The sequence below is a fragment of the Lissotriton vulgaris genome, chromosome 2_1 (genome assembly GCF_964263255.1).
Source record: "Lissotriton vulgaris chromosome 2_1, aLisVul1.2, whole genome shotgun sequence".
Lineage (NCBI taxonomy): Eukaryota > Metazoa > Chordata > Amphibia > Caudata > Salamandridae > Lissotriton > Lissotriton vulgaris.
In genome coordinates, this window is record NC_141687.1 from 646,087,439 (window position 1) to 646,100,878 (window position 13,440).

A 13,440-nucleotide genomic window follows, 5' to 3' on the forward strand; every position below is an offset into this window, starting at 1 on the left:
AGAAGTGGGTTCTTTTAGGATTTAAGCTCCATCGTCGCCATTGTTGTGAAGAAAGACGTTGTCTCATGTAGTTATATGCTTCATTTAATAAAGGCTTAAATAATTAACAGCATCAGGAAAGCGCAGACGCAGCCGTCACTCCAGTCTTCAGTCAAACGTCTGATCCTCACCAGCTGTTCCCTAATGGAACGTTACCAAGAACGACAAAGTATATTCAAACAATAATACATACCTTACAGAGTTGCACTCGAGCTGTGCACGAGGAACACCAGCCCAGCAAGTGGCCCAGCTCGAGACACAACAGAGGCCAGCCCAAGGCCTTCCTGTTCATTTAGCACAGACATTTTCGGCACATTCAATGCACCAGTTGTACAATTGAAAACACTTCGTAGACCTCAAGTTCTAACATACAGTAATAGCAAGAACGGTACTTTATCAAGCAAAGTAGTGATCAACATTTGTTGTTTTAAAGGACCAGAGAAGCTGCTGAAATTACGATGGAGCATATAAGGATAAATTTACGTATATTGCACACTCATTTTTACACACTTTTTCACAATTCTATTAATGAGGTTTGTGCATGCTGTGATGAAAAACTTCTTAATGAATAAGTTACTTACCTTCGGTAATGCATTATGTGGTAGAGTCTTTATTTAGCTGCCGATTATGGATGACTAGGAAATTCAAAGGTAATGAATCTGCAGCTAGAAGTCTCTATCACATTTATATTTATTTCATCTGCACCTCCATCTGAATGTTGTCATCATGCCCAGCCCACGATCAGTATTAAAGATGTTTTAACACAGCGTCATTCTTGACAAATGTATCCAAGACAACCACAACAGACAACCAGCTTTATTTTCACAAAGGGTACGATAACGTTATGATTAGCTAGTAAATGTTTTATTTTATTGCAGACTAATATATTACTTTAGTGAGGCTTCTTCAAATACATGAGGTCAGATAATAGTACAAAATGTAACTTCCAAGTATCTATTCTTACAAAATCTGTACTTTTTCTTCATCAATTTTATGAATTAATATTACATAGTTTAAAGAGATGCATATCCGAGCTTCACTGCATTGTGCAAGCCACAATGTATATGTAAGCAAAATTACAAAGTACGAGGTAAACAACAATTCAAATATTCTTTACATAGTGCAAGCTGAGTAGAAAAATATGGTACAGACGAAAAGAAAAACATAAAAACTGTAGTAAGATGACTGTTATGGGAGTGTGTATTGTTTTATAAATCTAACGGATTTCTGTTTCACCAGTTTCTTCTGTTGGCTTGTTGTCTGAGCTTCATCAATGGCTTTATTTACAGTCTGTAAAGGAAACAAAAAATCATCATGACTGTTCATGATTTTTTAAATGATTATAAACAAAACAGAATTGGTGATTTTGTCTGTGAATTTAAACACATTTAGCCAACATTCTGATTTACTGGCTTCAAAAACAGGATATCATTTGCACACTCTAAGATAAATGTGCCTGGCTAGTGCCATCCCTTGACATACATACAAATGTGTACTTTAAAATACTGTACATATTATGCTATTATTAACTGGCGTTGAAAAGGAAATACACATTGCAATGTCCTAGTTCACAACCCACAATAAATATATTGATTCTGAGAAAGTAAAAAAAAAAAGGAAAGAACAGGTACAGAAAATGCCAATCGCTTTGGCTTTTTTGATAGTTAGAGGGATTTTACCCAAACGAACAAGTTACTTACCTTCGGTAACGCTTTTTCTGGTAGATACAGTATCTGCCTGTGGATTCCTCACCTTGTGAATATACCCCTTGTGCCAACAACGTTCAGAAAATTCTTTGAAGCACAACGGTGTGGTCGACGTCATAGGAGCACGGCATTGCACGCGACTCCGTCTGACGTCACCGACTCCTCATAAGGCCCACGTCGGCGTGATGACGTCAGTTCCGCCCTTTTTTCCGTGCCTTCGAGGCACCTGGACGGACCAACAAATATATACAAGTATACAATGTACACAGTACACGCAATCCAAAAACCCACTAAAAGTGCATAGCAAAAGCATAAAATACCAGAAATATAAGTTCATAAATACATATGTACATAAACCCAGGTATAGCAGAGTGGACAACGGGGAGGCGGGTGGGTCAGTGAGGAATCCACAGGCAGATACTGTATCTAAAAGAAAAAGTGTTACCGAAGGTAAGTAACTTGTTCTTCTGATAGATACATCTGCCTTGTGGATTCCTCACCTTGTGAATAGTGTCCCACAGCAGTCCCCACTCCCGGAGGAGGGTGTCCACTCTGCTACACCAGGAAATCTTGGAGGACAGAGCGCGCGAAGTGGCCGTCCCTCCTCACCTCAGCATCCAAGCAGTAGTGCTTCGCAAAAGTGTGGAGGGAGGCCGATGTCACGGCCCTGCAAATATCCTCAACAGGAACACCTCTAGACAATGCAGAAGTAGCAGACTTCGCTCTAGTTGAATGAGCTCTAATACCCTCAGGAGAGTCCTTACCCGCCAGAGAGTAGCAAATCTTGATGCAGAGGATAATCCACCTGGAAAGTGTGCGCTTGTGCACCGCTCTGCCCTTCTTGCAGCCAGCAAAACCCACGAAGAGCTGATCATCTACACAATAGTCTTTAGTCCTATCAAGATAGAAACTAACCGCTCTCTTCGGGTCCAAGCGATGAAGCCTCTCCTCCTCCTTGGAAGGGTGTGGGGGAGGATAAAAGGTAGGAAGGGTAATGGATTGTCCTAGATGGAAGGGAGCTACCACCTTAGGCAGAAAAGCAGCCCTGGTCCTGAGAACCATTCTTTCAGCATGAATGGACAAGAACGGGGGCTTGGAACTAAGAGCCTGAAGCTCACTTACCCTCCTTGCCGAGGTAATTGCAACCAAGAAGACCGTTTTAAAAGAAAGAAGCCTCATGGGACACTTGTGCAAGGGCTCAAACGGAGAACCCATCAGATAAGTTAACACAAGATTCAAGTCCCAATGAGGAACAATAAAGGGAGAAGGAGGGAACTTATTAGTAAGTCCCTTCAAAAATCTTAATACTACAGGAGACTTAAAAAGAGAGGGCTGATCCGGCAAACAGAGAAATGCGGATAAGGCCGAAAGATATCCTTTGACCGTAGCAACAGCAAACCCTTGCCGTGCCAGAGAAAGAACAAACAACAAATTGTCAGACAAATGAGCCTTCAAAGGGTCAACATCTCTCTCCCTGCACCAAGAGACAAACTTAGACCACCTATACGAATAGATGGACTTGGTGGAGTCGCGCCTGGCAGAAAGAATGACATCCACCACATCGTGAGGGAGAGAAAAGGAATTCAAGTTGCCCCGTTCAATCTCCAGGCATGAAGGTGTAATGTCTGGAGGTGGGGGTGTAGAACCTGCCCCTCCATCTGAGAGAGGAGGTCTGCCCTGAGAGGGAGACGGAGCGGCGGGTGAGAGCAGAGGTGGAGAAGGTCCGAGTACCACACCCTTCTTGGCCAATCCGGGGCGACCAATATGACTTGGGCCCGGTCTTGGCGAATCTTCCTCAGAACCCGAGGAATCAAGGGTATGGGAGGAAACGCGTAAAGGAGCTGACCTCCCCAGCTCAACTGAAACGCGTCCCCCAATGCTCCTTGCATCGGATACTGGAGACTGCAGAATGAAGGCAAGTGAGCATTCTCGCAAGTGGCAAACAGGTCCACCCGAGGAGTTCCCCACATCTGAAAGATGTCGTGAACAACCTCCGGGTGAAGCCTCCACTCGTGGTCGGCAGAGAACTGCAGACTGAGAACGTCTGCACGAACGTTCAGAACTCCGGCCAGATGATTTGCCATCAGACAAATCTGATGATCCTGAACCCAGGACCAGAGACGCAGAGCCTCTTTGCAGAGACACTGCGACCCTACACCTCCCTGCTTGTTGATGTACCACATCGCGGTCGTGTTGTCCGTCAGGACTTGGATCGACTGACCGCGAAGGGAAGGGAGGAAGGCCTTCGAGCGCCAGACGTATGGACCGCAACTCTAGAAGGTTGATGTGAAGCAACCTTTCCTCTGGAGACCAAAGACCCTTGACCTCCAGATCCCCCAGATGTGCACCCCACCCTAGAGTGGATGTATCCGTTATCACCGTGGCCACCGATGGTGGAAGCTGAAAAGCCTTTCCTTGTGACAGATTGCCTTCCACGCCCCACCAAGACAGATCCGCTGCAGTTTCTCAGGAGATCTTCACTGACTCCCTGAGATCTCCGTTGTGCTGATACCACTGCCTGCGGAGGCACCACTGGAGTGCCCTCATGTGCCAGCGTGCATGGTTGACCAACAGAATGCAAGAAGCCATCAGACCGAGCAGGCGAAGGACCTTCAGGACTGGAACAACCGCTCCATTGTAGAACAAAGGAATCATTTCCTGAATGTCGCGAATCCTTTGAGGAGGAGGGAATGCACGACATACAGTAGTGTCCAGTACTGCACCTATGAACAGGTTGCGCTGGGAGGGCACCAGGTGAGATTTGAGCACGTTTATCGAAAAACCCAATCTGTACAACAGCTGCGATGTCTCTTGCAGGTGATGAAGCACCTTCTCGGGCGACTCCGCTTTGATCAGCCAGTCGTCCAGATAGGGGACACAGGAATCCCCGACCTCCTGAGATGCGCTGCCACCACCGCCATCACCTTGGTGAAAACTCGAGGCGCAGTAGTAAGTCCAAACGGAAGGACCGCAAACTGGTAGTGTTGCGATCCCACCGTAAAACGGAGATACTTCCTGTGCGACTTCAGGATTGGGATGTGAAAATACGCATCCTGCAAGTCGATTGACACCATCCAGTCTTCTTCCAACAGCGCTTGAAGAACCTGCGCAAGCGTGAGCATTTTGAACTTCTCCTGTCTGAGGTAGAGATTCAAAATCCTGAGGCCCAAGATTGGACGTAACCTGCCATCCTTCTTGGTGATCAGGAAATATCGGGAGTAACACCCCTGACCCCTCTCCTGCTCCGGGACCACCTCTATCGCACCTTTTCTGAACAGAGCCAGGACTTCTTCCTGCAGGCGAAGCAGGTGGTCCTCCGAACAATAACCCTGGCAAGGAGGGTAATTGGGAGGAAACTCCTGGAAAGGAAGTGCATACCCATTTTCTACGAGATTGAGAACCCAAAGATCTGATGTAACCGATTCCCGTAGAAAATGAGTAAGCCGACCCCCCACCGGAGCCACATGATCCAGAATGGCGGATCTAGGGCTTCTTTGCTGTTGAGGGAGGGGGCTGATTATTAGAGGACGAGGAGGAGGTGGAGGCCTGGCGTCCACGAGCACGGCCTCTTTGTTTTCCTCTGTATGACTTATACAGAGGGTTCTGTCGCTGCTGCTGCTGCTGCTGCTGACCTTGGTTATAGGAACGAAAAGTGGATCTGCCAAATCCCCTAAACTTCCTAGTTGCAGAACCCCTTGCCTGAAGGCCCAAAGACCTCGCCGTCGCCCGGCTGTCCTTGAATCTCTCCAGGGCCACGTTCGCTTTCTTACCAAAGAGGCCTGTCCCATCAAATGGCAAAGTCCAACAAAGTAGACTGTACATCAGTAGAAAAATCAGAAGATTTAAGCCATGCAGCCCTTCTGGTAGCAACAGTAGAGCCCATAATCCTGGCAACAGAGTTCACCGTGTCCATGCCACTCTGTATTACCATACGGGCTGCAGCCTGAGTATCGGAGACCAATTAATTAAAGTTCTTCCTATCATCTTCTGGAAGCTTAGAAGAGAGTTGTTACACAGAGTCCATCAATGCATGAACATATCTCCCCAACTGGCAAGTAGCATTAGTAGTTTTTAAAGCCATGCTACCCGAGGAGAAAATCTTTTTCGCAGACTGGTCCAATTTTTTAGAGTCCTTGTCTGCTGGCACCTGATGGAATGAACCTGCAGACCTGTTGGAACAAGCGGCCTGCACCACCAGACTCTCCGGAGAAGGATGTGAAGAAAGAAATTCAGGGTCACCAGGAGCCACCCTGTAACGCCTTGCCACCGACCTGGAAACCGCAGGAGCAGTCAAAGGCCTCTTCCAAACCTCCTTTATAGGCTCAGTCAATGCGTCAGTGAAAGGAAGAGTAGGCTCTATTATAGAAGAAGGCGAATGTAAAACCTCCGTGAGGATGTTGGGCTTGTACTCAACAGTGGGAAAAGTCAAGCCGAGCAAATCCGCAGCCTTCCTAATCACGACGTGATAAGGTGCAACGTCCTTGGATGGTATATCCGAAACGGATGGCAAGCCCCACTCAGGAGAAAGTTCCAGGCCACTAGCGCTTTGGAGGTCCTCAAAACAATCCCCCTGATCTTGTAGCTCTCCTTCCTCAACCTCGGAATCCATATGCTCCTTCTCCTCCAAGAGGCGCTGAGCCCTGCGCCTCGACCATTCCATGCGGACCGAAGTTGATGGATCCGGCAAAGACTCCGACGGAGCCGGAGTCGACGTTGAATGAAGAGCTTGAGGACAGGAAGCACCACGATCCGAATCACCACGAGGTCGATCCGTAGCCGGCGAAGCCGCATGCGAAGTCGACGACCTCGGCGGCGCCGTACCGAGCCAAGGAGCACAAGGCGTTGGCATAAACGGCATAAAGGGGGCCGGGGCGTAAGCCTGAGGCACGCCTAAATTAAAAGACAATGGACCCATGGGACCAACCGGTGCGCCAGTGGGGTACATCGCCCTCGCATAAACACCAAACATGGCATTTAGAAACTGCGAGGGATCCTGACCTGGACCAGGAAAGGGAGGGTACGAATCCAACGGCTGCTCGAAGGAGGCTGATCTGGCAAAGGTGCACCCTGGCCCTCTTGACTTTCAGGCTCCACCTCCGGAGTCGGAGCTCGAGGAACCTCTTCTTCATCATGCACTGAAGAATGGTGCGACTCCAGATCCGGTTCCTGCTCCTGAACAGGAGAACCTTCACGAGACTGCGCCGGAGAAGGAGACACGAAGTCCTTATGATGCTTACGAGACTTCTTCTTCGAATCTGAAGACTCCTTGCCAGAGTGATGTTTAGAGCGATGCTTACTCCTCTTGTGCTTCTTCCTCGAGGAGCTCGAAGCATGACCCGAAGCCGACTTGGATCCAGACCTCGACCTCTCTCTGGATCTCGACCTCGCTCTGGACCTCGATCTCGAAGCCGACCTCGACCTCTACTTCGACCGCGACATCTGCCTCGACTTCGAGCGCCTGGAAACTGACCTCGAAGACCTTCCAGCTTCTCTTTCTTTCACCTTCGCAAGAAGAAGCTTCGCCTTCCGCTTTCGTAAGGCCTTGGGGTTCATCTTGAAGCAGGAACGACAGTTCTTAACATCATGGTCCGACCCAAGACACCACAGACAATCGGAATGCGGATCAGTGATCGACATCATTCGGGCACAGGAACCAAACTGCTTGAACCCCGTCTTCCTCGACGACATCCTCGACGAAGAAGAAAATCTCAAAAGAGAAACAGTAACACAAAATAGCAACAAGATACTCAAAGTATCGCAGAAGATCACAGAAACCGTTAGCGTCGACGACGCGGAAAAAAGGGAACTGACGTCATCACGCCGACGTGGGCCTTATGAGGAGTCGGTGACGTCAGACGGAGTCGCGCGCAATGCCGTGCTCCTATGACGTCGACCACGCCGGCGTGCTACAAAGAATTTTCCGAACGTTGCTGGCGCAAGGGGGATATTCACAAGGTGAGGAATCCACAAGGCAGATGTATCTATCAGAAACATTAATACCCAACATAGGAACGATATGGTAACTAGCAGTAAAAACGTCTTTACCAAAAAATTAGTGGTAGGAAGGAGGTCAGGTGCTTTCGCTCTCATAAAAACACAGACACCAAACAGGTGGCAACAGTACAAGCGTTCCTCACATTGTGCAGAACAACTGCGCATGCAGCAGCAAAAATACTAGCACATCTACATTATCAAATGTAATCCCTCATCTGAGAGCGGGGTAGTGCCTCCGCATGCGCAATGGTAAATCCTGAAGAAACAAATCTGGAGCTAAACCCAAAGAGACACACTCACACTGCATGTAAAGGACACATGTCCAATTCTACCAAAGGATCTAAGACGACTCCTTGTCCAATCATTTTATCTGTGGCTGTTGGACCAGCAAGGAGTGGGGTCTAACGTGTCACAATTGAGGCCCTTTGATTATGATATTATTCAGAGATTTGAAACGAAACCCTCTGGGCTACAAGTGCGTTCCCACTGAAAATGTGTGCACACCACCCCTCTTGGCTTCATCCTAAGTCTGTGGTGAAAAGTTAGAGAAGGGGAAATGATATGTAGCAGGTTCATGTCGAGTGTATCATTTCCACTAAAGTGGTTGCCGCTCATGTTGTTTTACTGATAACAATACTACATTTATCACCTACCTCTGAAGTTTCATTTACATTTCTGTGTTTGTAAGACATGCAACACTAAGGGCACCCTAAGCATGGAGATCAGGTTCCTTGATTCTTGAAAATTAGAGAGTTGTTTATCTTAGATGTCAAGTTCAAGTTGTACTACTGCTCAACAAATAATTAAAGCTCAAATGAACAAGCGGCCTACCTGAGCCTGTAACCAGGAGAGGTCGCCCCCACACACCCCTGCTACTGCCTCCCATCAGCTGTGCCCTTGGTGCCCTTTGCTGCCTTCGTTTTTAGCTCGCTCATTTTTTGCTCTCTCTGCCCTTTGCTGCCTTCGTTTTTAGCTCGCTCGTTTTTTGTCCTCTCCGCCCTCTGCTGCCTTAATGCACAAGTTACTACTTGTGTAACGATATATCTGTAAGAGACATTAGTTAGTGATAGATTCCTTACCTTAGAATATCCCCAGGCGTCAGACTGGATCCGGAAAGTTTTGCGTAGCAGTACCCTTGCGCGTCGGTAGGCGTCGTCTGTGGCTCCGCGTCCGTCGTCGGCATCGTGGGCGCCGTGATGACGTCGTCGGAGTACTTAGACGCCGCCTCCGCTCGCTGACGTCAGTTCTTAGCCACAGCTTTTCCGCGCCAGGAGCGCAGAGCCATGACAAAAACCGACACTGGTGCCAAGAAACTAGGGCCCTGAAAGGGGATGACCTTAACCCTAGATATCGTTTCGCAGAACGGGGAGGATGGGTGGGTCGGTAAGGAATCTATCACTAACTAATGTCTCTTACAGATATATCGTTACACAAGTAGTAACTTGTGCATCTGAAAAAGACACGTTAGTGATAGATTCCTTACCTTAGAATAGATACCCCAGAAATACCATCCCCGCGGTGGTGGGTCTGCGAACCAATATTCACACCAGAAAGTCCTGGAGAACGGAACGGCCGAAGAAGCCATCCCTCCGGACCTGACTGTCTAGGCAGTAGTGCCTCGCAAACGTGTGCAACGAAGCCCACGTAGCAGCCTGGCAAATGTCCTGCAAGGGCACACCTCGGCCCAAGGCAGTTGTAGTGGCCGTGGCTCGAGTGGAATGAGCCCGCAGCCCAACAGGGGGTTCCTTCTTAGCCAAGGAGTAACACGCCTGGATGCACACGATAATCCATCGAGAAATGGTCCTCTTGTGCACCGCTTTCCCTTTCTTAGCGCCCACGTACCCAACAAAGAGTTGATCATCCACCCGGAACTGGCGTGTGCGATCCAGATAGAACGAGAGCGCACGTTTTGGGTCCAGACGGTGGAGCCTCTCCTCCTCTCTCGAGGGGTGCGGAGGCGGAAAGAAGGTGGGCAATGTGATGGACTGCCCCATGTGGAAGGCCGTGACCACCTTAGGCAAGAAGGAGGGCCTAGTCCTCAAAACAACCTTGTCCGGATGGACTGAAAGGAAAGGAGGCTTACAAGAGAGGGCCTGGAGCTCACTCACTCTCCTGGCAGAGGTGATGGCTACCAGGAAGGCAGTCTTCAAAGAAAGAAGGCGAAGTGGACAGTTATGAAGTGGCTCAAAGGGAGCGCACATCAGAAATGTTAGAACCATGTTCAAGTCCCACTGAGGCATCACGAAAGGAACAGGAGGAAAGGTATGAGTGATGCCTTTCAGAAATCTGTTTACTATAGGGGACTTGAACAAAGAGGGTTGGTCAGGCAGCCTCAGAAAGGCTGAAAGAGCCGAAAGATAGCCCTTGATAGTGCCCAGAGCAGAGCCCCGCTGGGCAAGAGAAAGAAGGAAGAGAAGAATCTCAGAGAGAGGGGCATTGAGAGGATCCACAGCCTTTGCTGTGCACCATGCCACAAATCTGTTCCACCTGCAGGCGTATACCGTTTTTGTGGAGGGACGCCTGGCTGCCAGAATGATGTTGCAAACTTCAGGAGGCAAGTCAAATGGCCTCAACTGTCGCCGCTCAATCTCCATGCATGGAGGTGGAGACTGGACAGGTTCGGGTGGAGGACCGTCCCCTGCTGCTGCGACAGAAGGTCCTCCTGAAGAGGCAGACGAACCGGGGCATCGACTGACATACTGAGTAGCTCGGGATACCAGTACCTTCGTGCCCAGTCCGGAGCCACAAGGATGACTTGTGCCCGGTCGCGCTTGATCTTCTTCAGCACTCTGGGCAGAAGAGGTATAGGCGGAAAGGCGTACAACAGACCGCAGCTCCACTCGCGACGAAAAGCGTCTCCGAGCGAGTGCCGCCTTGGAAATTCCAACGCGCAGAACTGATGACATTGCGCGTTCTCTTCGGTGGCGAATAGATCTAACCAAGGCTCTCCCCAACGCAGAAAGAGGCCTTGCGCCACGTCCGAGTTCAGACGCCATTCGTGATCCATCGAGCACCGACGGCTGAGTTCGTCCGCCCTGGCGTTCAGAGAACCTGCCAGGTGTTGAACCACCAGAGTCACGCCCTGATGTTCCAGCCATTGCCAGAGGCGCAGAGCCTCCTGGCATAGGGTCCACGACCCCACACCGCCCTGTTTGTTGCAGCACCACATGGCGGTGGTGTTGTCCGTGAACACCTGCACTGCACTCCCTCGGACAGACGGGAGGAATGCTTTCAGTGCCAGACGAATCGCCCGCAGCTCCAACAGATTGATATGGAGCCGGGACTCCGCCGGAGACCAGAGTCCTCTGATCTCCGCCTCTCCCAAGTGGCCACCCCAGCCCTGGAGGGACGCGTCCGTCACAACTACGTGCTCCGGTTGGGGAAGGGAGAGGGATCTGCCGTTGACCCAATCGCGGCCCGTGAGCCACCACTGCAGCTGTCTCGCAGTGCCCTCCGAGATCAGGACATGGTCGGAAAGGTTGCCCCGGTGCTGGGCCCACTGAAACTTCAGGTCCCACTGCAGAGCCCGCATCCGCCACCGTGCGTGATGCACCAGAAGGATGCAGGAGGCCATCAGCCCCAGAAGCCGCAGCGTCAGCCTGACCGAAACCCGGGATAACGGCCTGAAGATCGGAATCAGGGCCTTAATATCCCGGACTCGCTGTTCGGGCGGGTAAACCCGAAACTGCGCCAAGTCGAGAACCGCTCCGATGAAAAGGAGCTTCTGAGAGGGGCACAGGTGTGACTTCGGCACATTGATGGAAAATCCCAGCCTGTGCAGGAGATCCGCCGTAGTCTGGAGGTGGTTGACGACTGCCTGGGGCGAGCCCGCCTTCAACAACCAGTCGTCTAGGTAGGGGAAGACTGAAACCCCTAACCTGCGCAGGTGAGCTGCGACCACCGCCATCACCTTCGTGAACACCTGTGGTGCGCTGGTAAGGCCGAAGGGGAGCACGGTAAACTGAAAGTGCTCGAGGCCTACCGTGAACCGCAGGTAACGCCGGTGGGCCGGCAGGACGGGGATGTGGAAATACGCATCCTGCAAGTCCAACGCTACCATCCAGTCTCCTGGGTCTAGGACAGCCAAGACCTGAGCCAGTGTCAGCATTTTGAACTCCTCCTTCCGGAGGAAGCCGTTGACGTTCCTTAGATCCAAGATAGGGCGTAGGCCCCCTTTGCCCTTCTTGGGTACCAGGAAGTAGTGGGAGTAGCAACCACGACCTACTTTTGGCCCAGGAACGCGCTCGATGGCCCCCTTGGCCAAGAGGGCCGAAACTTCCTCCTGCAGAAGCCGCAAATGATCCCCCGATACGCGGTGGTGTTGCGGTGGCATGGCTTGAGGGGTCGTCTCGAAGGGGAGGGAGTAGCCCCTTCGGACGATCTGCAGCACCCACCTGTCTGAAGTGACTGTGCGCCAGTGAGAGTGGTGATGGCGAACCCTGCCCCCCACTGGCGTCACATGGGCCGAAAAGCACGGACTAGGAGGGTTTAGAGGCGGATGCTGCGGGGGCAGGTGTGGACTGGCTCCGCTTGCCTCCCCGACCGCCTCCACGGCGGTTTCCACGGCCGCCGCCGCGCTGGACGACGGTTTGCGGCGAGTGGCTGGCGGCACGCGTGGGGACGCCCCTTCCTTGGCCACGAAAGGAGCGAAAGGCACCCACTTGCTGGCGCGGGGCCGAGAGGCCCAAGGACTTGGCCGTAGCCCTGGAGTCCTTAAAGCGCTCAAGCGCGTGGTCTGCCTTGTCGCCAAAGAGGCGACGGCCATCGAACGGCATGTCCATGAGGGTATTCTGGACATCAGCCGAGAAGTTGGCGGATCTGAGCCAGGCGTGGCGTCTAATCGCCACCATCGTAGCCATCGCTCTGCCCAGCGAGTCAGTTGTATCCAGTCCGCACCTGATCGAATACTTCGCTGCGTCCCGGCCCTCCACTAGGGCTTGGCCGAGTTTGGCCCGTACCTCCAACGGACACTCTGGCAGCAATTCCGCCACCGTTTCCCATATAGAATGGGTGTAACGGCCCAAGAGGCATGCGGTGTTGGAAGACCGCAGTCCTAAGCTAAGGGACGAGAATACCTTTTTGCCAAAGGCCTCGTACCTCTTGGATTCCCGGTCAGGGGGAGCCGACGGGAAGGCGGTCTGGGAGTTAGAGGCCTGGATAACCAGACTCTCGGGGTGGGGTGGGTGGACAGGAAACATGGGTCGCCTGGAGCCGGGCGGTGGCGTCTGGCCACGTTCCTATCTACAGGCGAACCTGTGGCGGGCCTGGACCAAGTGGCCAAAAGAACGTCCGACAAGGCCTCATTAAACGGCAGCATAGGCTCCATGGAGCATGACTGCGGCTTAAGGACCTCAGTGAGGAGGTTAGTCCTCACGGCCGCAACAGGGAGCTCAAGGCCCAAGGCCAAAGCAGCCCTCATCAACACCACACTATATGTCGCGCCCTCCTCCGAAGCCACGGAAGGAGGAGAGACGAATCCAGTGTCTGGAGAGGTGTCCAGGCGCTGGCCTCCCCAAGGTCTCCTGTCCAGTCCATGCTCGACTGACATTCCCTTGTCAGAGGGTCCTCAGACCCCTCCCAATCCTCCTCTTCCCCCATCTCCTGAGACTCAGGGTCGTAAGTGAATGAGGATGGTTCATAGGGATGGAAATCCCCGAACGGCGTCGAGATCGGCGCCGACAGGCGCCGTCCCGACGCCGGA

At 51.4% G+C, this 13,440-nt stretch overlaps 1 protein-coding gene across 1 annotated transcript in view; it reads right to left on the reverse strand.

Annotated features, from left to right (window-relative positions):
- Positions 1 to 887: 887 nt before the first annotated feature.
- The window catches only part of VPS13C (vacuolar protein sorting 13 homolog C), a 2,437,235-nt gene continuing 2,424,682 nt past the window's right edge, over positions 888 to 13,440 (reverse strand). The window contains exon 85 of the mRNA XM_086955811.1: positions 888 to 1,329. Coding sequence (XP_086811937.1) covers positions 1,228 to 1,329 — 102 coding nt within the window. The 3' untranslated portion in view covers positions 888 to 1,227. The remainder of the gene's footprint in view (positions 1,330 to 13,440) is intronic.